This window comes from Anopheles coustani, chromosome 3 (genome assembly GCF_943734705.1).
Source record: "Anopheles coustani chromosome 3, idAnoCousDA_361_x.2, whole genome shotgun sequence".
Taxonomy (NCBI): domain Eukaryota; kingdom Metazoa; phylum Arthropoda; class Insecta; order Diptera; family Culicidae; genus Anopheles; species Anopheles coustani.
In genome coordinates, this window is record NC_071288.1 from 58,060,523 (window position 1) to 58,084,812 (window position 24,290).

Sequence of the window (24,290 nt, forward strand, 5' to 3'; positions counted from 1 at the left end):
TAGGGTAGTTAGCCAGACTTCACTCATCAACAGATTATCCATCTTTTACTTTTTGTGTGAATTGAATTAAGATCTTGTTTGCTTTGAAGGAAGATTTTTGAGTTAACTGAAATATGAATAACAAAAACAGCAGAGAATGACGAGTGCATAGACTGTCAAGAACTTTGCGCTTGCAATGACTGGCGACAGAATTGGTACCGCAAAACGCGGCTACACGAACCGCAAAGATTTTGACGTAAACTTATAAGGTTTTTGAGTTTGCGGTTGGAGTTTGCGGCTCGTGTAGCAGGCCGGTCCCATACAAAAAGTTTGGACTACCCGGGTAGTCCGGTTGAACGTCTCCCGGTTGACAAAAATTGACATTGTTGCTGGTACTATGTAGTTCCAGCTAGAGTCCCAGCAATCTGCCATGGAAAAACTTGCTGGTACAACATGACAGCTGCAAAAAATTTAAATTTTTGTCAACCGGGCTATGTACAGTGTGCCAATCGGTAAGTGGGACGGTCGAATAAAGAACACTTGCGATCAAATTTAGGGTACTTAGAATTGATAGCAATGAATTTCGCTTACACATCTTCTTTGTCTATCTTTCTACGAAGCATGAGCAAAACGAGAGAGTAGAAATCGGTCAGCAAGCGGCACAATGATCGAAAAAGTGCAAAAAGTCAAAATTTTGCCAGAAAAAACATTAAGTTTGACACTGAAAAGCTATACACGAGCATAGAAAACAGTATTCGTGCATGCGATACCTGCAGTTAGACGCTAAAAATGTTTCAGAGACTTCATCAAAATGTCTCCAGCGGTATTCAGCCTAATGTGTCGAGAATGCTGCCCTTTTTTCAAAAAGAGATGTCCTACGGGAAGCCGGTTACAACGGCCGAACATCTAGTAGCCACAATGCGCTACCCTCATAAATAAGTAAGTATAAATTTTAAATGTGTGAACGTTAGTGTAGGCCATATTCGTCGATATAATATAAACGTACTTTTTTCAGATTCCTAGCAGCCACGAGGAGTGGAGTGGTTTGGCAAACGGCTTTAAAGAAAACTGGGGTTTTCAGTTTTGCATTGGAGCTATAGACGAGATGCATGTCCATGTGCGACCCCCAACGAAAGAAAAAGAGCATTTTACAAACTACGGACTATTTCCCAGTGTTACTAGGCTGGTATTAGCCAATGCAGACTGCGAGGTTTTATACTCAGACACTGGGGCTCCAGGGGGGATGGAGGTTAGTTGGATTTTTGATACCAGTGACTTAGCTAGCGTGTTGGACCATTTACCAAATTTCAACTTGCAAACATCAGAAGGCATTACCAAATATGTCATTGTGGGGGACAATGCGTTCCCACTGTCGGATACTCTTCTTGTTCCGTTTGAGAAAGAAACTACGCCAGAAATGCGAATGGTTAACCAAAGGCTTTCACGGGCTCGGCCAGTTGTACGGCATAATGAGTAATAGATTTCATATCATTAAAAAAAACATTCATTTAACGAGCGATCAAATGGGGCCCGTTCTGAAGGCATGTGCTATTTTGCATAATTTCATTTCTGCTGTTGAGTTCCGCAACAACGTTGAGCAGCTGGAGCAACGTATACTAGCAAACAAGGCGGTTGCCCTGGGTCAACAGCGGAACTTCGTTGTTGATGTTCTTACAGAGAACGAACGGTTGCAACGAGGAATCACAACTAGAGAAAAGTTCAATAGACTGTTGTCACAGGCAATACTAGTTCTTTTTCCTCCATCTGAAAGGCAATACTAGTTCTTTTTCCTCGTTGCCATGTGGGAACATCAATGATGCTGTAGTGATACCGGCACCGATATGCGGTAAGCCGATACGCTGCACGGACACTCTAGTGTCCTTTGGTTTGACATTTGGCGTAGCTGGTGCTAGCAGGATAGCACAGATAGGCTAAGACACACACACACTCACAGTTCAGGGAGAAATTTCAGCGGCTTCTAGAAGCGGGAGAGTTCCCGGCAGTATGGAAGTCGCAGAAGTTAGTCCTACCGAAGCCAAGGAAGGGTCCGGGGGATCGTCCCTCGTTCAGACCTCTGGGGCTGCTGGACACAACCGGTAAGCTGCTGGAGAGGGTCATACTGAACCACCTCAACGTCTTCACGGAGGGTCAAGCTGGACTCTTCGATCGGCAGGTCGGCTTCCGCAAGGGGAGATCTGCAGTGGACGCAATCCGCGCAGTACTGGGAAAGGCGAAAGCAGCATACGAGAGGAAGAGGGCTGGGGATCGTTGCTGCGGAATACCCGAGTACCTGTGCAGGATCCTCGCGAGTTACCTCAGCCAGCGTCGCCTAGTCTACGACTCAGAGCGAGGCCCGGCCATAACTGCAGGTGTTCCACAGGGCTCCACTCTAGGGCCTACACTCTGGAACATTATGTACGACGGGCTGCTGGAACTCGACCTACCCAAAGGTGCAGAACTCATCGGCTTTGCCGATGACATCGCCTTGACTGTACCTTGCGGCCGAGGCCTGCAGTAGGATTGAGTCGTGGATGAGGCAGCACAGGCTCGGGATTGCTCACCATAAAACCGAGAACCTACTGGTGAGCAGCCACAAGCAGAGACAGGCTTCCTCCATCTGGATGGGTGATTCCCAGATCAGCGCTCACTGGCAGCTGAAGTATCTGGGAGTGATTCTTTACGACTGGCTTTCCTTCAAAGCGCATGTCGAATATGCGTGTGAGAGGGCAACGCGGACTACAGCAGCTATCTCGCGCATCATGCCGAACACTGCAGGACCCAGAAGCAGTAAACGCTGCCGTCTAGCGACGGTGGTTACGTCAGCGTTACGGTACGCGACACCAGTGTGGGCCGATGCCCTGAGCACCACGTACCAGGAGAGGATTGGAAGGGTGCTGTAATATACATTATATAATAAATCGTAATAGAATTTATTTTAGAATTATAGAAAATATAAAACAATCAAAACTATTCGAAATTATTTATAGCTAGAAATTAATTATGGCAAAGGATAAGGTATATAGATTAATGGTGTAAGATTAATAGTTTCGTTAAGTTAAGGATAGAAGTTAAATTGAACTAGGCAGTCTAGATAAGATAGAACTATAACATATTAGAAAGAGACAGATAGTTGTTTCACCGTAGATAATAAATAAATTATCCATAAATTTCGATTTAAATATTATATTAATTAAATAGGAAATACTCTCACCAGATAGGTTATTTGAATTAGGTTAGTTTGAGATATGATTTACGTAGGATAGGGTTATTATTAAAATGTAAAGGTAAAAGAAAGGATCAAATTGTGCAGCATTATCAAGCGGTCACCTTGCGCGCAATTACGCGGTGCTACCATGCCTTTGTTCAAATTAATATAAAAGCGCGCTACGAACGATGTAAAATTTATTGGCAATAAAGTTATCGGTGAAGCTGGTACAAGCTTCGAAGTTCGAATTATAAAAGTATCCGAGTTTCTCCTATCCGAGTGATAAAACATTGCAGTGCAAAGGCTACTTGCTATACGGGTAACCTGTGCATACCGGACGATATCCTTGGATGCAGTCGCGGTGATTGCAGGGATGGTGCCCACGTGCTTGTTGGTGGAGGAAGACGCTGAGTGCTATCCAGCAGGAGACGATGCGGAAGTGGCAAAGCAGATGGGACAGTTCTGGCAGGGGACGATGGACATATACCCTTATCCCAGACCTCGCGTCGTGGACAAGGAAACAAGGAGAGATCGACTACTGTATCACGCAATTTCTCTCCGGCCATGGGTGTTTTAAGTCCTACCTGCATCGGTCCAAGCGTGTCAGCGTCCCGTGGTGTTCCTGGTGCAGCAAGATGGTGGAGGACGCAGAACATGTCCTGTTTGTTTGTCCGCGTTTCCGCGAGGAACGCGTCGAGATGATGCAGAGCTGCGGAGTGGTGCTGACGGCGAGAAACCTCACGCAAATGATGTGTGCTTCAGAGGAAAAGTGGGAGGCAGTTGGTACTGGAATGCGAGCGATTGCAACGAAGCTGGAGACCAGGTTGGACATTGACGACGGGTTGGAGCCACTAACTAATCGCTAACCGTGTGCGGGAGCGCAACCCCCCTGGAAGTAAAGCCTGTTTTAGTTTTGTGAGAGGTTTTAGTGGGTAAAAGCCCCACACTACCCTGTGTTACTATTTCCTCTTCGGGTAACAAATTTAAAAAAAACACACACGTACTGACAGCCGAAAACCTTGAAGAGTTCGAGACCGAATGGAACTACTGGCAAAGTCAAAAAAGAAACTATGGCACATGCATTCAATGGTGGATTGAATATGTGAAGCCTAAAATAAAATCTTCACGATCACGACATTCTGTACAGATTGCTGAAAAACGCCCACGGACGCTACCTGGCGGACCCCAATGAGATAGCCAACATAAATCGCATCAAAGGGAAAATGCTAAGCCTCCAAAGGCAATTCTCAGAGAATTTTGCGCGAGTTATAGGACGGCTACCTACCACCGTCGCCATCCTTCACCGACTACCCAACACGGCTCCAGACGCACGGGTTATTCCAGCACGGGCTACAGGACGGCTACCCGTCACCGTCGCCATCCTACACCGGCTAGGCGACATGGTTCCGGACGCTCGGGTTATTCCAGCACGGGATGGTTACCTGTCACCGTCGCCATCCTGCACCGTCCAGGCGACACGGCTCCAGACACTTGGGTATTGGAATATCCTGCCTACAAGAATACCTGAGATGCATCCGGCACCCAAGACACATAGCAGTGTACCTGAAGATGAACCCTTCCTTTTCCCTCGTTACTCCGTTCCCGATAGAATGTAACTTATAAATAGGACATAAATTGTAAGCGACGGCACTCTCAGTACATCAGTCGAATAATAAACGTCGTAAAGACGCAGAACTCAAAGAACCTGGTCGTGATTGATTTCACCCCCGAAATCCAGGAACGTTAACTGGCGCCCGAATAGGTTGGACATTCGGACAGTGAAGTGGCAGTAAAGTAAAAAACAGTGAAAGTTTAGTTAAATCTATCCTGCGCTTTGTCACCGCCGCCTGCACTTCAGCGATTACATCGAGAAGGACGCCGAGGACCATTAGTAGAATCATCGAACGGGACCACTCCAACGCGTCGGCAGTATCACACCGAATCCACGAGGCCAGATTATAAATGCTGGTCTATCTCCTCTGGTTACTGTGAGTCGATTAATTTAAGCAATCCGAAATTATTTTAAGCATACAAGGAAAAGGAACGTACTTTGATTATTACGAGTTATCCCTCGCATATGAAAACAAGTCGGTACTTGAGACAGGAGCTTTTTAATTCCAATAGAATGAATCAAAATAACGATAAGCCCATGACTAGAAGCGAGTTTTTGGAAGCCGGAAGGGTGCCTGAATTCGTTCAGAGCATTCCAACCTTCAATGGAACCAGTAATGTTATCATATGGGTATGCCAGGTTGAAGAGGTTATGAAAATTTTTTCGCGATTGGAAAAGAGTTCAATCGAGTATAATATTTTAACAAGATCAATAGCAAGGAAAATTGTAGGAGAAGCGGCAAAACTTTTGGGTACCAGCGTTGTGCTAAGCGACTGGGAAACAATCAAATCTAATCTGCTTCTTCATTATAAGGATAGGAGAAGTTTAGAAATTTTATGCCGGGATCTGCAGGCCATATATCGTAACAAGAACGAATCAATGCATAGCTTCTTCGTGAGGATTCACGAGGTTTACGAAGCAATCCGAATATTATTACAAACGGATACAGCTTATGCCCTTTCTGGACCGCATTTATTAGCACTATATGAAGATCAAGCTATAATGGCATTATGTAAAGGCCTAGATGCAACATTTTTTAATAACTTTCTTTTGAATAACGATAAGCCAAAGAGCTTGGCAGATGCGTTCCAAAGGTGCTGCGTGTATGAAGCTCACTGCATTTTACCTAACCAAGCCTCGTACAGCCACGGTAACCAAAACAACATGGTACCACCCCAGCAGTACACACGAAATAATTTTCACAAAGGGCAATCTAGACAAGGTCGTTTTCCCCAAAACAGAAACAATGGGTATAATATGTATCCACAGGCGGGAAATTTTTCAAGTCAAGGATATGTTTTTCCTCCAAATAACTTGGCTCAAAATTATTATACGCAGCCTTATAATAACACCAATCATAGAAATTACGATCCTTCTCGAAATTTACAATACCCAGAACCAATGGAGGTTGATCCATCCTTAAGGACAAATTTCACTAATCAACCGGATCAGAAAAGAGCTAGGCCTGCTTCTTCACAGCAAAGATCAGCTTATCCGATAGATTTAGGTTCAAATACGGGTCCACCAGCAAGGCCCGAAGCTGACTATAATCAGCAATATCAGCCGCAACGGGCCAATATGCAACCACCAAGGGACGAAGCGTATACCCAGGGATATGCTGAAACGAATTTTTTTAGACCATTCCGCAAAGTGGTAAAGCCATTCCTCCCATACATCATTTTGCGGACAGCGTCGGGAGAATTTCCATTTTTAATAGATAGTGGATCTAATATTAATTTAATATCATCAGAATTTGCATTTCGAGCTAAAAACATAAAACCATATGACATTGTTATGGATAATATTAAAAGTGCCAATGGTAAATTCAATGTGTCAGCAGCCATTGATTATGCATTTTTTGAGCCAAAATCAATGACGAAATTTCAATTTTTGGTGAAAGACTTTCATCCATTTTTCTGCGGTATAATCGGCACAAACGTTTTAAAAACTCTGAACGCTAGTATCTGCTTTTCAGCTAATACTCTAACAATTATGACCGATCAGGGCAAACCATTTATAATACCTTTTCAATCATATGCTGCCCACGAAGATAGCAATCCTATAGAATTTCGTTTGGATCATTTAAACATCAACAAAAAACAGATACTGAATGGAGTACTGCTGAAAAATAAAAACGTATTTTATGAGCCAAATGAAAAGTTAACGTGTGCCACGAATGTTGAATGTTCTATCAACACTGTTGATAATATACCTGTGTACCAAAAATTTTACCCACAAAAGGCAGAATACACAGAAGAAATAAATAGACAAGTAAAGGCACTTTTGGATAACGGAATTATAAGGCCATCGAGATCGGCATGGTCCTCTCCCATTTTAATTGTCGATAAAAAAGAAGATGCGTCAGGAATACAAAAGTTTAGGATGGTCGTAGACTATAAAAAATTAAACGATAAGACCATTAGTGATAAATACCCAATACCTCCTATTAATTATGTTCTGGAACAACTCAATGGGCAAAAATATTTTTCTACCCTCGATCTTGCCTCAGGATTTCATCAGATAAAAATGAAAGAGGCAGATATTGAAAAAACTGCGTTTTCCGTCAATCATGGCAAATATGAGTTTTTGAGAATGCCATTTGGATTCAAAAATTCACCCGCCATCTTTCAGCGAGTAATTGATGATGTTCTTCGAGAATATATAGGAAAAATTTGCTACATTTATATGGATGATGTGATCGTCTTTAGCAAAACATTTGAGGAACATATGCAAAACCTTGACAAGATTCTCACTACATTAAATGCTGCTAACTTGAAAATTCAGTTAGACAAGTCTGAGTTCTTGCACGAAGAAGTCGAATACCTCGGACACATTATTGGAAAAGAAGGCGTAAAGCCCAATCCAAAGAAGGTAGAAAGAATCAAGGATTATCCTCAGCCATCAACACTCGAAGAATTAAGAAAGTTTTTAGGGTTAGCAAACTACTATAGAAGGTTTATCAAGGATTTTTCTAAACGGATAAAACCGTTAACAAAAATTTTAAGAGGTGAAAGCAAATCTTCGAAAAAGAAGAAAATAACAATGAATTCAGAACAACTGGAATGTTTTAAGAAAATTAAAGCTATTCTCACGTCGTCCGATGTTTTGACTCACCCAGATTATACCAAACCATTCATACTGACCACAGATGCTTCAAATTATGCTCTTGGTGCAGTTTTATCACAAGGTGAGATTGGGAAGGATAAACCAATCCACTTTGCATCTCGCACCCTTACTAAGACAGAAGAGTCATACTCAGTCCCAGAAAAAGAAATGCTAGCCATAGTTTGGGCAATCAAGTCTTTGCAAAACTATCTGTATGGAGCAAAATTCAAAATTCTAACAGATCATCAACCACTTGTATATAAGTTATCAGAGAAAAACTGCAATTCGAAATTGAAAAGATGGAAAGCTTTCTTAGAAGAGCACGATTACGAATTAATATATAAGCCTGGAAAAACGAACGTTGTTGCAGATGCCTTAAGTCGAGCAGTATATTCAATGACTGCTACGCAACATTCTGCAGAAGAGAGCGATACCTTTTATATTCCTTCAACAGAGGCTCCTTTAAATGCCTTTAGACACCAAGTCATTTTAAAAGAAGGACAAGATAAGGTAGAAATATCTCACCCATTCCCAAATTTTAAACGGATATCAGTAAAAATACAAAACACAAATGAAGAAAATATACTTAAACTATTAAAAGAACATTTTGATCCATCGAAGTTGAACGGATTGTTCACTTCAGAATCCTTAATGGGTAAAATACAGGAAGTATACAAGAAAAACTTCAGCCAACAAAATATTTTGAAAATACGTTTCACTCAAAGAATACTAGAGGATGTAGAATCTAGTACCGGACAGATGGATATTATAAACGATGAACATAATAAAGCCCATCGCGGATTGGAGGAAAACAAAGCAAAAATTTTAAGGAAATTTTACTTTCCCCAAATTACTAGTAAAGTGAAACAATTTATAAAGAACTGTCGCTTATGTAATGAATGTAAATATGACAGAAACCCTTTAAAACAACCAATTCAAAAAACCCCTTTACCCAAGGAACCTTTAGAAATAATGCACATAGACATTCTTTTCTTAGAGAATCACTACTTCCTCACGTGCATAGATAAATTTTCAAAGTATGCTCAGGCAAGGAAAATAGAATCAAGAGCCACAGTGGATATCATTCCCGCTTTGAAAGACATGATACTGAAAATAAAACCACCCAAGATGTTGGTAATGGACGGCGAAAAATCATTTAATTCTGGGGAAATGACAAACCTGTTAAACATTTACAATATAGAATCTTATGTAACAGCAACAGGCAGAAGTGAGATGAATGGCATTGTTGAGCGATTCCATTCAACCCTTTTGGAGATTTATCGGATCACAAAATCCGAGAATCCAAGCATAACTACAATCGAAATCATGGAGCTAGCGTTATTCAAATATAACAGTTCAATTCATTCTTGCACGAAGTTTACACCATTTGAAATTATAACACCAACAAATAATACTCCTAAAATATTAGAAAAAGTTTTAGAGAACATTAAGATAAAACAAGAAAAAGATGTGGAATATTACAATAGGGATAAAAAAGAATCTATTATACCAGACCAAGCGATGGCTTATGTGAAAACGAAAAGAAGATTAAAACATGCGAAACCGTATAAGAAAATTGATATTGATAGGATAAATAGAACCACGGTTACAACAAAGCAAGGAAGAAGAGTACACAAGAATGATATTAAAATTAAAAAGGTTTAATTATTTTTTTTCGCAGGATCCTGCCTAGCGGCAACGGACAGAACATAAGTATAGCAAGTTTAGACAATGTACCGTTGATAGCGTTTGATAGAGGTGAAGCAAGAATTGAAGTGGGTAACAACTTTTATATTCATCACTTTAATGTGTCAGGCATTCAACGCGAAATAAAAATACTAGCTATGGAATTTAGTTCCCTAATTGAAACACAATTCACAACGATTATCGAAGAAGAATTTACGAACGCGTACGAAATGTTAAAAAACACGTTCCCTATACGAAGAACTAAAAGATGGGAAACACTAGGTACGGTATGGAAATTTATAGCAGGTACACCGGATGCGAATGACTTAAGATTAATAAATTCTTCCATCAATGAACTCATAGACAATAACAATGCACAAGTTAAAATTAATAAGGACCTCTCACAGCAGCTAACGGACACCTTAGATCGTATTCGAGTCACGTTGAGATCCACTAGAGATACCTCAGTAGAATTTTTCTCTCTAAATATTCTGTTAAATTTAAAAATCCTGTCCGAAAAATTAAGTTTAATTACAGATAGCATTGTCTTAGCGAAGTTGGGAGTAACAAACCCTCGTATTTTGAATAGAAAAGAAATGGATATGATTGTAAGAGACGTACGAAAACAGAATCTAACTATTCATACTACAACCGAGGCGCTTTCATTTACAAACACGAAGATAGCGACGGATAATAACGAAATTCTGTTCATAATTAGCAGTCCGAAGCTAAGCATAGAATCATACAAAAAAATTCAAGTTTATGCGGTTACGAATAGAGATAAGAAAATACATGTTCCACACTCCCTCTACCTATCCTCCGGTAAGAAAGCATTCATGGTAACAACATTGGAAAAAACGATTTATAAGACGGAAGACCTAGAGGAAGACAACTTGTCATGTGTGCCAAAAATCATTTACGGCGGGAATCCAGCATGTAATTTCTTCGTCGATACCGCCGAAAAAGAGTTAATCAACTTAGATGCTACACACATCCTAATCAACTCGGCCGTTGATTTCATACTGGACTCCACATGTGGAATTGAAAGGAGGAACCTAACTGGATCATTTCTCGTCTCTTACACGTCGTGCGACGTTTATTACAATGGAGAGAGAATTTCAACTAATCGTACGGAGTTCCCGGGATCGCCATTGAACTTGCCAATCTACGGCGTACACATCGAGCCACAGAAGAAGATGTTAAACCTGAGCCTAGAACATCTTCACTCCCTACATCTCGAGCTACGCAGCGAGATGAAGCAGATACGGCTGGAGACAGACAGCATCACATGGACGACATGGTCGCTTCCAAGCCTAATAGGTACGCCACTTCTGTGCATCATCATCATGTCAGTATGCTACCTGATTTGGATTCGGAACAACAAGAAAACCGAATTGATCGTCAACACTCATCAAGTACAGCCAACATCGCCAGCGTCCAGCGAATCCAAGAGTTCATCTCACCAGCCGCTGACAATGATGGAACTTTTTCGTACGGAGCCTCAAATTTTAGAGGGGGGCAAGTTATAGGACGGCTACCTACCACCGTCGCCATCCTTCACCGACTACCCAACACGGCTCCAGACGCACGGGTTATTCCAGCACGGGCTACAGGACGGCTACCCGTCACCGTCGCCATCCTACACCGGCTAGGCGACATGGTTCCGGACGCTCGGGTTATTCCAGCACGGGATGGTTACCTGTCACCGTCGCCATCCTGCACCGTCCAGGCGACACGGCTCCAGACACTTGGGTATTGGAATATCCTGCCTACAAGAATACCTGAGATGCATCCGGCACCCAAGACACATAGCAGTGTACCTGAAGATGAACCCTTCCTTTTCCCTCGTTACTCCGTTCCCGATAGAATGTAACTTATAAATAGGACATAAATTGTAAGCGACGGCACTCTCAGTACATCAGTCGAATAATAAACGTCGTAAAGACGCAGAACTCAAAGAACCTGGTCGTGATTGATTTCACCCCCGAAATCCAGGAACGTTAACTCGCGCATAAATGAGACACGCGTTTGTGGTGAAAACGTCTCAACCTTCCAGCCTGCCGAACGAAGAAAGAGACGAACCGTAATAGACCGTATAACGACAGAAGAGGGTAGAGTAGTCGAGGACAGGGAATACATACTATTCTCATACACGCTCCATCCCAGTGGATTGCGACAAAAACAACGACGCATGATAGAGATTTCCACGACGGAAATAAAGCATGCTGTCAATAAATCAAAAAAACAAAGATCCCCTGGCCCGGATGGAATACCAATCGAATTTTACCAAAAGGCATTTGGGGTGATTGAGAGGGAACTCACAACCATCTTGAACGAAGCCTTGAACGGTAACATACCGGGGGCCTTCTTGGACGGGGTTATTGTCCCGGTGGAGAAGCGAGGAGGTAGCTCAGCGTTGTCCTCTTTTCGCCATATATCTCTCCTGAACACAGACTACAAGCTTCTGTCGAGAATTCTGAAGCTGCGAGGGTATCCTCGAGACGACGCCGACGATTTCGAAGGCACAAAAATGCTGAAACAAACCTCAGAACATATTCCAGGCTGTACTCTCTGTGAAGGAGAGAATACTCGATTTGAGGAGGAATATTCGTGGTAAACTAGTCTCTTTTGACCTTTCTCACACCTTTGATCGGGTGAGGAGAGACTTCTTGATGAGCACAATGACTTCGATGGGTTTTCATTCGGGGCTGATTGAACTGCTGCAGACGATTGGAAACAGATCAAATCAATCCTCAAAGACTCTCATAAACGGTAACATTTCCCCTCCTTTTCCCATCCAACGCTCGGTACGACTGGGTGACCCTCTATCGATGCACCTTTTCACCATATACATGCAACCCCCCATATCCAGACTGGAAAGGGTTTCCTGCGGCCAGGACGACCTGGTAGTAGCATACGCGGACTACGTCTCACTCGGTGGCGACTAGCTCATCCCAAAATATCGAAAGCGTGAGAGGAGTCTTCAATGCGCTTGGTGTCGTGTCCGGAGGGCGGCTAAATGTCGCAAAGTGTATCGCGTTGGATATAGGATCTACAGTTAATCTAATCAGAGTCCCGTGGCTTCGCAACGAGGAGAGGCTCCGACTCCTCGGTATTATGTTCTCCAACAACATACGCGAGGCAATGTCACACAACTGGGACGTGGCGCTCGAGCGCTGGACATAGCGAAGGTGTCTCATCCGATGGGTCCCCTTTTTCCCTCGGCGCGGAGGACTGGGGCTACTCATACCCGACTTTCATCACGAACAGATACGTCACCGAAGCAAGTTGCCCGCGGCTGGGGGAGCGGCACATCTTGAGCGCTGGAAACCCCCCGGATTGGGTGAATGCTCCGTCCAACTATCCATGCCTCAGGATCGTGCTGCAGCAGCTAGCGTACGTTTCTCTGACGCCCCATCGCTACGTCGGTTACTGGTTAATTGCCTACCGGAGCCAAAGGTGTCCCCCACACCTGGAGTCGAATGGAAGACTGTCCCTGTGTCCAAGAGTCACCGCGGCCTGGGACCTGCTGCGAAATGTGACTCACAATGTGTCTCAATGGCCAGTACTCTCCGGAATGAGTCCCAGCACGCGCCTCACGGTACTTTATCATTTCGCCAACTGCGTCATCCACATCATTGGAAACAACGATCGTGTGATTGACCTTAATGTTCTCGCGTGTTCCTTGTCCTTATAAGAGGACAGTAATCATTGTGCTGTCATTTGTCGGCTCCAGTCGTGTTTTCGTTCAGCTCCTCTAAAACAGACAGATTATTCGTGTTAAACTTCGCGCTTTTCGTTCAAATTTGGTATTTAAGTTTATACAAACCGTGGTGCTGTTTTGCCGTTTCGTCTGGTTGAGCTTACCGCTTCGATCGCCGCTGTTTTCCATCACATCCCGCGATCTGTAGTTTTCCCCGACCCGCTTCATACGCCCCGCTTAACTATGGCGTCTGTGTTTTGCTTGCGCTGGCGACCTTACGCCGGGCCCCGAAGAGACGCAGTGCGCCATCTGTGACGCTTGGTTTCACGACGCCTGCACCAAGATTTCGGATTCCATCCTGGCTAGTGTCAAGCAACTCACAAACCTGCACTGGAGCTGCCCGGGATGCACGAAAGCCCTCTCCAACCCCCGCAGTAAGGCTCTGAAGGAGATCGGATTGCAGGCAGGTTTCCATTCTGCGCTTGGTGCACTAGTTGAGTCGTTGAAGGAAGCCATCATTCCTCCGCTCACCAATGAGATGCACGCTTTGGTGAAAGTAAGCTCCTCCTGTTGTCCCGTCCTTTACCCCCCTCCCCTCCCGTTGTGGTCCGACGGTCATCTTCGCGCGCTCAAGTCCGACTTTAAGCGAACGCTCCGCGCGTACCGCATCTCCCGATCCCAGTACCATCTGCGCGTATTTAAATACGCCGCGTCCGCCTATCGCAGTTATAACCGCGTGCGGCTTAGGACCCACATCTGGCGCATCCCAGGGAGACTTTACACCAACCCTCGGTCGTTCTGGCGGTTTGTCAATCAGCGCAGAGGCCAATCCCGTATCCCTTCCACCATGTCCCTGGGCAATCGCTCGGCATCCTCTCCACAGGCGATCAGCAACTTGTTTGCTGAGTATTTTGCCGGTCTTTTTGTCGACCCAGCTCATTCTACGGCGTCTCTCTCGTCGGGGATGGCGAATGTCCCGCGCGATGTAGTCAGCATCGACTCCGTAGCCATTGACGTACCCACCGTAATCGCCGCACTCAGCCAGCTGAAATGCTCCTATTCCCCTGGTCCCGATGGCATTCCTTCCTCTGTGCTGATCCAGGCCAAGGAGGCGTTCGCCCCTGTCCTTGCTCGGTTGTTCGCTCGATCGCTCAGGGATGGGAGCTTCCCCGCCTTGTGGGCGTCAGCTTGGCTGGTCCCGGTACATAAGAGAGGAAGTTGCTCATCCGCTTCCAACTATCGAGGCATCTCCCTCCTTTGTGCAGTCTCAAAAGTCCTCGAATCTATCATCCACTCTGCCATATCTCCTCTTGTACACACCATTATCCCATCCTCTCAGTATGGATTCAAGTCCAAACGCTCCACCGTTACCAACCTGATGTCTTTAGTACTCGATCTGTACCCGAACATGGTGGCTGGTGGGCAGGTCGATGTTATCTACACCGACTTTAAGGCAGCATTTGACTGCTTGTCTTACTAGTTACTTTTGGCCAAACTCGAGCGGATGGGTTTCGGGGGTGCGCTTCTGCACTGGCTCCAGTCCTTCCTTACGGATCGGACTTATAGGGTCAGGGTAGAGGGGTCCCTCTCCGATCCGCTCATCGGCCAATCCGGTGTACCTCAGGGGAGCGTCCTGAGTCCCCTCCTTTTCTCGCTTTTCATCTCTGACTGCGTCTGCACCCTCCCCCCGGAGGGCTGTCTGATGTACGCCGATGATGTCAAGTTTTACCTTCCTGTGTCCTCGTCAAATGATCCTCTCGTCTTGCAGAACTTTGCGGACGCTTTCTCGGCTTGGTGTGTGGCGAACGGTCTTGTCCTTTGCGTTGATAAATGTTGTGTAATCTCGTTTGGTCGTTCTCCCGACAAACTGTTACACAACTACCGTCTTAGCGGCCTGCCGCTCCCGCGCGTGACTGTTGTCAGGGACCTTGGAGTATGGTTGGACGATCGGCTGACTTTCAGGGCCCACCTAGACTCAGTCGTCGAACGCGCTAGTAAGCTGCTGGGACTCATCAGCCGCATGGCGTCGAAGATTCGTGACCCCCTATGCCTGAAGGCACTGTACTGTTGCTGGGTACGACCCATCATTGATTATGTGAGCGTTATCTGGTCACCTGCCGGCGTCACCGCGATGGATAGACTGAAGGGGGTGCAGAGGAAATTCACGCGTCTTGCCGTCCGGCGATTCTTGAATGACCCCTCTGCCACCCTGCCTCCCTATCCGGTCCGGTGCCGTCTGCTGGGGCTGGTTAGCGTGAAGGACCGTCACAGTCATGCACGCTCTTTGTTGATCGCCAACATCCTCAATGGCAACATTGACTCTTCTACCCTTCTTGCAGCCATCCCTTTCTACGTCCCATCATACAGGCTGCGTGTCCGCCCTCCACTCCACATCCCGACTACCCGGTCTCTGTTCGCTCACCCTTGGCTGCGTGCACTGTCTGACTTCAACGCCGTTGGTCACTTGTTTGACCACAACATATCCTCTGTCAGTTTTCGTTCTCGTCTCTTGTCCTCCATTTCCTAATCCTCGTCACCTGTGCTCTCATGTTCTCTCTGTTAGGTTTAAGTTATGGACTTTGTATAGCCTACAGGGCAAACAATTTTAAAATAAAATAACAATAAACTACGAACAATTTCCCAGTGTTACTCAATGCGGAATCGTCACACAGGAGACCTGTGATCTACAGGATTTGTATGTTGAGCCCAAAATAAGTAACCCTGTGGCGCGATTTCTGATAATTTATATGGCCCTTAAACTCTTATCGTTTCATTTAAAAATGTGCATTGTGATTTAGAGTATCTAAAAATAGATTGCTTTGGATGCTTATAGATAATTCATCGAAAAGCTCCAGAGTGTTAGAACTTTGCGCTATGTGTAGAGAGGCCCTATCGCAACATGCTGTTTGCATATTAGCTGGATGCTGTAATTTTCCACGTTAAAGATTCCACGGTAAAATGTATTGCTCTTTTGATTTCACGCTTGTATGTCTCATAGAATACATTAATCTCTTTAGTACGCACGCCTGTTCTTTATTGAGGTTCGTCCACGACTGCCTCTCCGTTTTACAGATTCGTACCATAAGATTTTCAATGATAATGACATAACTTATAACGATTAAATAAGTAAATCTTATATGTGTTATATTATCTGTTTTTCCATCTAGGAATACAAAGCTGTATACGGGCATAGAGAACAGTATTTGCACATGCGATACCTGCAGTTAGCCGCTAAAAATGTTCCAGCATTCAGAGACTTCATCAAAATGTCTCCAGCGGTATTCAGCCTAATGTGTCGAGTATGCTGCTCTTTCATAAAAAAAAAAGAATGTCCTACGGGAAGCCGGTTACAACGGCCGAACATCTAGTAGCCACAATGTACTACCTCATAACTGACACATAATCAACGATACTTGCAAAGCTACTGATGAGGCTCTTGGTCCGACATGTATGCGAGTAAGTATGAATTTTAAATGTGTGGACGTTAGTGTCGGCCATATTCGTCGATATAATATAAACGTACTTTTTTCAGATTCCTAGCAGCCACGAGGAGTGGAGTGATGCAGCAAACGGCTTTAAAGAAAACTAGGGTTTTCAGTTTTGCATTGGAGCTATAGACGGGAAGCATGTCCGTGTGCAACCCCCAAAGGTAGAAAAAGAGCACCTAATAAACTACGAACAATTTCCCAGTGTTACTCAATGCGGAATCGTCATACAGGACACCTCTGTTCTACAGGATTTGTATGTTGAGCCCAAAATGAGTGTGGCGCGATTTCTGATAATTTATATGGCCCTTAAACTCTTATCGTTTCATTTAAAAATGTGCATGGTGATTTAGAGTATCTAAAAATAGATTGCTTTGATTGGATGCTTATAGATAATTCATCGAAAAGCTCCAGAGTGTTAGAACTTTGCGCTATGTGTAGAGAGGCCCTATCGCAACATGCTGTTTGCATATTAGCTGGATGCTGTAATTTTCCACGTTAAAGATTCCACGGTAAAATGTATTGCTCTTTTGATTTCACGCTTGTATGTCTCATAGAATACATTAATCTCTTTAGTACGCACGCCTGTTCTTTATTGAGGTTCGTCCACGACTGCCTCTCCGTTTTACAGATTCGTACCATAAGATTTTCAATGATAATGACATATTCTTATAACTGATCCTAATTTCAAGTCGATTAAATAAGTAAATCTTATATGTGTTATATTATCTGTTTTTCCATCTAGGAATACAAAGCTGTATACGGGCATAGAGAACAGTATTTGCACATGCGATACCTGCAGTTAGTCGCTAAAAATGTTCCAGCATTCAGAGACTTCATCAAAATGTCTCCAGCGGTATTCAGCCTAATGTGTCGAGTATGCTGCCCTTTCATAAAAAAAAAGAATGTCCTACGGGAAGCCGGTTACAACGGCCGAACATCTAGTAGCCACAATGTACTACCTCATAACTGACACATAATCAACGATACTTGCAAAGCTACTGATGAGGCTCTTGGTCCGACATGTATGCGAGTAAGTATGAATTTTAAATGTGTGGACGTTAGTGTCGGCCATATTCGTCGATATAATATAAACGTACTTTTTTCAGATTCCTAGCAGCCACGAGGAGTGGAGTGATGCAGCAAACGGCTTTAAAGAAAACTAGGGTTTTCAGTTTTGCATTGGAGCTATAGACGGGAAGCATGTCCGTGTGCAACCCCCAAAGGTAGAAAAAGAGCACCTAATAAACTACGAACAATTTCCCAGTGTTACTCAATGCGGAATCGTCATACAGGACACCTCTGTTCTACAGGATTTGTATGTTGAGCCCAAAATGAGTAACCCTGTGGCGCGATTTCTGATAATTTATATGGCCCTTAAACTCTTATCGTTTCATTTAAAAATGTGCATGGTGATTTAGAGTATCTAAAAATAGATTGCTTTGATTGGATGCTTATAGATAATTCATCGAAAAGCTCCAGAGTGTTAGAACTTTGCGCTATGTGTAGAGAGGCCCTATCGCAACATGCTGTTTGCATATTAGCTGGATGCTGTAATTTTCCACGTTAAAGATTCCACGGTAAAATGTATTGCTTTTTTGATTTCACGCTTGTATGTCTCATAGAATACATTAATCTCTTTAGTACGCACGCCTGTTCTTTATTGAGGTTCGTCCACGACTGCCTCTCCGTTTTACAGATTCGTACCATAAGATTTTCAATGATAATGACATATTCTTATAACTGATCCTAGTTTCAAGTCGATTAAATAAGTAAATCTTATATGTTTTATATTATCTGTTTTTCCATCTAGGAATACAAAGCTGTATACGAGCATAGAGAACAGTATTCGCACATGCGATACCTGCAGTTAGTCGCTAAAAATGTTCCAGCATTCAGAGACTTCATCAAAATATCTCCAGCGGTATTCAGCCTAATGTGTCGAGTATGCTGCCCTTTCATCAAAAAGAGAATGTCCTACGGGAAGCCGGTTACAACGGCCGAACATCTAGTAGCCACAATGCGCTACCTCATAACTGGTCAGACGATCGCTGAGTTGTCAGTTGCTTGTCGTTCAAAAGCAAATCTAAGACACATAATCAACGATACTTGCAAAGCTACTGATGAGGCTCTAGGTCCAACATGTATGCGAGTAAGTATAAATTTTAAATGTGTGAACGTTTAGTTTAGGCCATATTCGTCGATATAATATAAACGTACTTTTTTCATATTCCTAGCAGCCACGAGGAGTGGTTTGGCAAACGGCTTTAAAGAAAACTGGGGTTTTCAGTTTTGCATTGGAGCTATAGACGAGATGCATGGCCATGTGCGACCCCCAACGAAAGAAGAAGAGCATTTTACAAACTACGAACAATTTTCCAGTGTTACTAGGCTGGTATTAGCCAATGCAGACTGTGAGGTTTTATACTCAGACACTGGGGCTCCAGGGGGGATGGAGGTTAGTTGGATTTTTGATACCAGTGACTTAGCTAGCGTGTTGGACCATTTACCAAATTTCAACTTGCAAACATCAGAAGGCATTACCAAATATGTCATTGTGGGGGACAATGCGTTCCCACTGTCGGATACTCTTCTTGTTCCGTTTGAGAAAGAAACTACGCCAGAAATGCGAATAGTTAACCAAAGGCTTTCACGGGCTCGGCCAGTTGTACGGCATAATGAGTAATAGATTTCATATCATTAAAAAAACATTCATTTAACGAGCGATCAGATGGGGCCCGTTCTGAAGGCATGTACTATTTTGCATAATTTCATTTCTGCTGTTGACAAGTTCCGCAACAACGTTGAGCAACTGGAGCAACGTATACTAGCAAACAAGGCGGTTGTCCTGGGTCAACAGCGGAACTTCGTTGTTGATGTTCCTACAGAGAACGAACGGTTGCAACGAGGAATCAGAACTAGAGAAAAGTTCATTAGACTGTTGTCACAGGCTCCATCTGAAAGGCAATACTAGTTCCATGTGGGAACATCAATGATGCTGACGTGCGGACATTTTGCGTCGAGTGAAGTGCGACCCTGAGCTGAAAAGCTTAGGGGAGAACGTGTACCGGGTGAGGCGCACCCATAAAAATGAGCTTCTCATTGAGCTGAAGAGAGGGGTGCATGCGTCGGACCTTAAGTGCCAGGAAGCGCTGCAAAAGTCGGTGGGGGACGCTGGGCAGGTAAAGATGCTAAGCCAATCAGAAACCATCGAGTGTCGCAACATTGATGAGGTGACTTCGGCCGAAGATATTGTGGAGGCCCTAAAAACCCAAGTAGGCATCGAGGAGGCTCAGCTACAAGTGAAGATGCGGATGGCATTTGGATGAATGCAAAAGGCAACCATCAAAGTGGCATCTAGCACTGCGGTCAAAATCTTGGCCGTTGGCAAGATTAGGGTAGGTTGGACGGTATGCCCACTACGCTTGGTCGCAAGGCCAAAAGAGTGTTTTAAATGCTGAGACACTGGTCATCAACAGTGGAACTGCAAGGGGGCTGACCGGTCGAACACCTGCATGCGGTGTGGAGAAGTTGGACATCGAGCAGGGGGTTGCAGCAAGGAGCCGAAATGTGTACTATGCCCGGCAGATAGGCGCAACCATCGCATGAGAGGACCGGACTGTAAGGCGCGCCTGTAATGGCTAAGCACATGGAGATGATCCAGCTTAACCTCAACCACTGCGAGGTTGCTCAGCAGGTACTATGGCAGACGATGGTAGATGAGAAGGTGGACGTGGCGCTACTTTCTGAGCCGTATCAGGTGCCTGTTGGGGACGGAGCTTGGGTCGTGGACAAGACCGGAAGAGCAACGATTCTGGCCGGGGGTAGGTACCCTATTTTCTTTTATGTGGCACGACATCCCCAAGTGGGACAAGACCTCTCTCCGAGGAGAGTTTTCGGTGACCGAAAGACGGTATATTATAGATCGGTGGCCAGCCGTTCGTAATACCGGAGGGTGCCAGACTCGAGTCTCGATCCCACGCCTGTGGCGTGGTGTTTCCTCGCGCTACCGCTGCGCCATGGGCACCCTATACAGGAGGTAATTTGAGGTGACCAAGAAGGGTTTGTCGTTGCTATGATATATTCGGTGGTGTGCTGCAGCGTTTACGCTCCCCCCAGTTGGTCGCTGGAAAGGTTCGAGGACCTCCTCAACGCACTGTCGCTGGAGTTGGCAGAAAGAAGGGCAGTGATAGTCGGGGGCGACATCAACGCTTGGTCGGTGGAGTGGGGCAGCAAGTCCACAAGTCAGCGAGGAACGAGTGTTGCTGAATGCTTCGCGATGATGGACCTTCAGCTGCTCAACGACGGCGTGACAAGCACTTTCCGGCGGAATGGCAGATCATCGGTGGTAGACGTAACCTTCTGCAGCCAGCGGTTCGCAGCAGGAGCAGATTGGAGAGTGCTGGAGGACGATACCCTCAGTGACCACCAAGCCATTCGCTTCTCGGTGGGGCATGCACGTGGTCCACCAGAAAACGGATATGGAGTCGCTGGAGGATGAAGGACGCAGTGCTTCCACTCTGACACTTTCCTGGCGGCTCTAAGCCTAGGTAGCTTTGGCAACACACCAACCAGTGCCGCTAAACTGGTCAGCGTCTTATCAGACGCGTGTGATGCCACAATGCCTAGGAGGAAGTCACCAAACTCAAAGCATCGGCCGAAATACTGGTGGAACCAAGCCATCAAGCAGCTATGGACGGCGTGCACCACGGCCCGCAGGAAGGTGCTGAGAGCCCGCTCCGAAGCTCGTCGGGAGGAACTAAAGCTGGCCTATAAAGTTGCCAGATCGGCCCTGAAAAGGGAGATTAAGGACAGCAAGAGGCGTTGCTTCCTTGACCTCTGTCGCGAAGCCGAGAGAAACGTGTGGGGTAACGCGTACAGAGTCGTCATGGACAAGCTGAAGGCGCAGCAATCCTCGCCGGAAAGATGCCCAACTAGGCTTCGTAGCATCATCGAGGAGCTGTTCCCGCAGCACGACCCCTCGACCCGGGTCCCATCGTCACCATCAGTCCGAGAGCTGTCAGGGGAAGTAGTAGTGCCTGTGACCAACGAAGAGGTGCTGGACGCGGTTAGGCTGATGAAGCTGGAGAAAGCTCCGGGAGAAGACGGGATCCCAAATGTGGCACTGAAGGCTGATACGGGAGAGTTCCGCGATATGGAAGAGGCAGAAGCTGGTTCTCCTGCCGAAGCCAGGGAAAGATGTGAGAGGGCCTTCCTCATTCAGACCTCTGGGGCTATTGGACACTACCGGTAAGCTGCTGGAAAGGATAATTTTGAGCCGCCTTAGCGCTTTCACGGAGTGCGAAGGTGGGCTCTCTGATCGGCAGTTTGGCTTCCGCAAGGGGAGATCTACGGTGGACGGGCAATTCTGGCGGTAGTGGCGAAGGCGAGAGCAGCATACGACAGGAAGAGGGCTGGAGATCGTTGCTGCGGAATCATCACGATCGACGTGAAGAATGCTTTCAACAGCTGGGAGGCGATCGGCTTAGCTCTGCGCAGGCACAACGTTCCCGAGTACCTGTGCAGGATCCTCGCGAGTTACCTCAGAAAGCGTCGCCTAGTCTACGACACAGAGCGGGACCAGGAGTCCATGGCCATAACTGCAGGTGTTCCACAGGGCTCCATTCTGGGGCCAAGCCTCTGGAACATTATGTATGACGGGCTGCTGGATCTCGACCTAAAGGCACAGAACTGCTGGATCTCGACCTAAAGGGTTGAACATCACGTTAAAGGAGAAAGACAAGCCAAGTCAATGGCAAAGAATGAAATTTGGTTTGGTTTGCTTTGAATGAATGCTTTTTCTTATTCTACAGCTCACAAACCCATCTTTTTATACCCAAAATTGCTCGGAATAATGTACCCTACACTACCACTTTGTTCTGTTTGTACCCTTACCTGTAAAAGCTATGAATTTTGGGTAGATATACCTGTCACTCTTTTTCTACCCTAATTTTAAACACCGTCAATTGTGGGTGGGCACAAATATTTGATAATATTTGCTTTTGAAAACAATATACCCTAACAATACGGTAACAGCTAAGGTAGACGTTAAAATTTTGACCTTCGAACGGTATACCATAGCGGTATGCATTTGAAAAGATACATATATAACCATCGTTTGTTTATAAAAACATCATTCAAGCTTTACCTTTAACTGCATAAACAGCAATTGTCAGTGAGCTTCTTGGAGAACAAACAACTTTTTACAGTTTTGAAGTTAATAATCTGCTTGAGATTGATTTAATAATCTGGTTTCCTTTAAAATCAACGATATCATAAACGTTTTGAAAAACAATGCTTCTTGCAAGGAAACCATTGGGTATGCGTTACAGTTCATTGAAAGTAAAGTAAGCATCAAACCGTGTGATAAATTGAAAGTGACTAATAAGTTAATGATACTGGAAAAAAGTTTCAAGGCTAGATTGAAGAAATGTTCTAGAAACTCGAAAATATTACAAAATGATTCGAAAATCTGGTTGAACAAACCATTTGACATTAGTGGCTATACGGAAAACAAAAGTCGTGGACGGCCAAAAAAAGAGTTTAATGGTCTCTGCGTGCGGAATAAACGTCGAAGTGTGGCCAAAGAGACAGATATCAACGGCAATCTCGAAAAGGAATTATACTCAGTGAGGTTGTTAACTTTTAAAGAAAAGCAGTTAAGAGTGATGAGTATGATAGACATGTTTTTGAAAAATCCTTCAAGTGTTATGCCAATGACAACCAAAAGTGATGTTTTAGTATCTGCCTAAGAAGCGTTGGCATGTTTTATAGACAATAGTTTCTCAAAATCACAGTATAATGATTTGCATAAACAAAAGCTGAAGTTAATCTACAAGAGTTGGTTAATCACACTGCGTGTAGAATAATTGAAATACAAAAAGCAGAAATCTTGCGGCACCTTTCATCTGCTTTGTGTGATTCACTAAGCGTCTTATTATTGTGCTCGTGGGGCATTGACGGATCTAGTGGACACAGCATTTACAATCAACCGTTTCATGGTTCCGGAGAAAAAACTGCATCAGACAGTGATTTACTAGTATCGGCATTAACGCCTATCCGTCTTTCGTTCGTTAGTGACGATATCATCTGGATAAACTTGATGCCCCAAAGAGTTAGGTTTTGCAGGCCAATTGTGATCGAGTTTGCGAAAGAGTCAAAAGAAAAAGTTATACAAACAGTAGACGAAATCAAAAGCCAAATAACCAGGTTAGTTCCTTATACAATTCAGCTTAATGAAACAAGTTAAGTGACGGTAAACTATTCATTTTACATGAGTTTAATTGATGGAAAAATTTTGGCATATTTAACCGAAACTCTGTCTATGCAAACATGTTGTATATGTGGTGCAAAACCAACAGAAATGAACAGTGTAGAGCACTTAGAAAATGGATTTATTCCAAATCATGAGAATTTATCTTATGGAATATCTCCACTGCACTATTGGATGAGATTTTTCGAATGCTTGCCTCACATTTCGTACAGAATTGAATTTAAAAAACGGAAGGTTACTAA

The 24,290-nt window shown here is 44.5% G+C and overlaps 2 protein-coding genes across 2 annotated transcripts in view; both read left to right on the forward strand.

Annotated features, from left to right (window-relative positions):
• The window catches only part of LOC131263576 (uncharacterized), a 38,893-nt gene extending 24,123 nt beyond the window's left edge, over positions 1-14,770 (forward strand). Inside the window, exons 2-4 of the mRNA XM_058265802.1 lie at positions 9,583-10,759; positions 10,829-11,002; positions 14,630-14,770. Coding sequence (XP_058121785.1) covers positions 9,583-10,759; positions 10,829-11,002; positions 14,630-14,770 — 1,492 coding nt within the window. The remainder of the gene's footprint in view (positions 1-9,582; positions 10,760-10,828; positions 11,003-14,629) is intronic.
• A 5,642-nt stretch (positions 14,771-20,412) lies between these two features.
• LOC131263586 (uncharacterized) lies at positions 20,413-22,485 on the forward strand. The gene is made up of 3 exons (XM_058265813.1): positions 20,413-20,599; positions 21,326-21,976; positions 22,118-22,485. The coding sequence occupies exons 1-3, from the start codon at positions 20,413-20,415 to the stop codon at positions 22,483-22,485; spliced, it is 1,206 nt and encodes a 401-aa protein (XP_058121796.1).
• Positions 22,486-24,290: the final 1,805 nt, after the last annotated feature.

Excerpts from the sequence above, each read along its gene's own strand:
- LOC131263586 (XM_058265813.1), top strand. The coding sequence starts at position 20,413 with ATGGCTAAGCACATGGAGATGATCCAGCTTAACCTCAACCACTGCGAG. Across the intron at positions 20,600-21,325 it reads AGCAACGATTCTGGCCGGGG|GTAGCTTTGGCAACACACCA; the intron begins GTAGGTACCCTA and ends CTCTAAGCCTAG. Across the intron at positions 21,977-22,117 it reads TGCCGAAGCCAGGGAAAGAT|GGGAGATCTACGGTGGACGG; the intron begins GTGAGAGGGCCT and ends GGCTTCCGCAAG.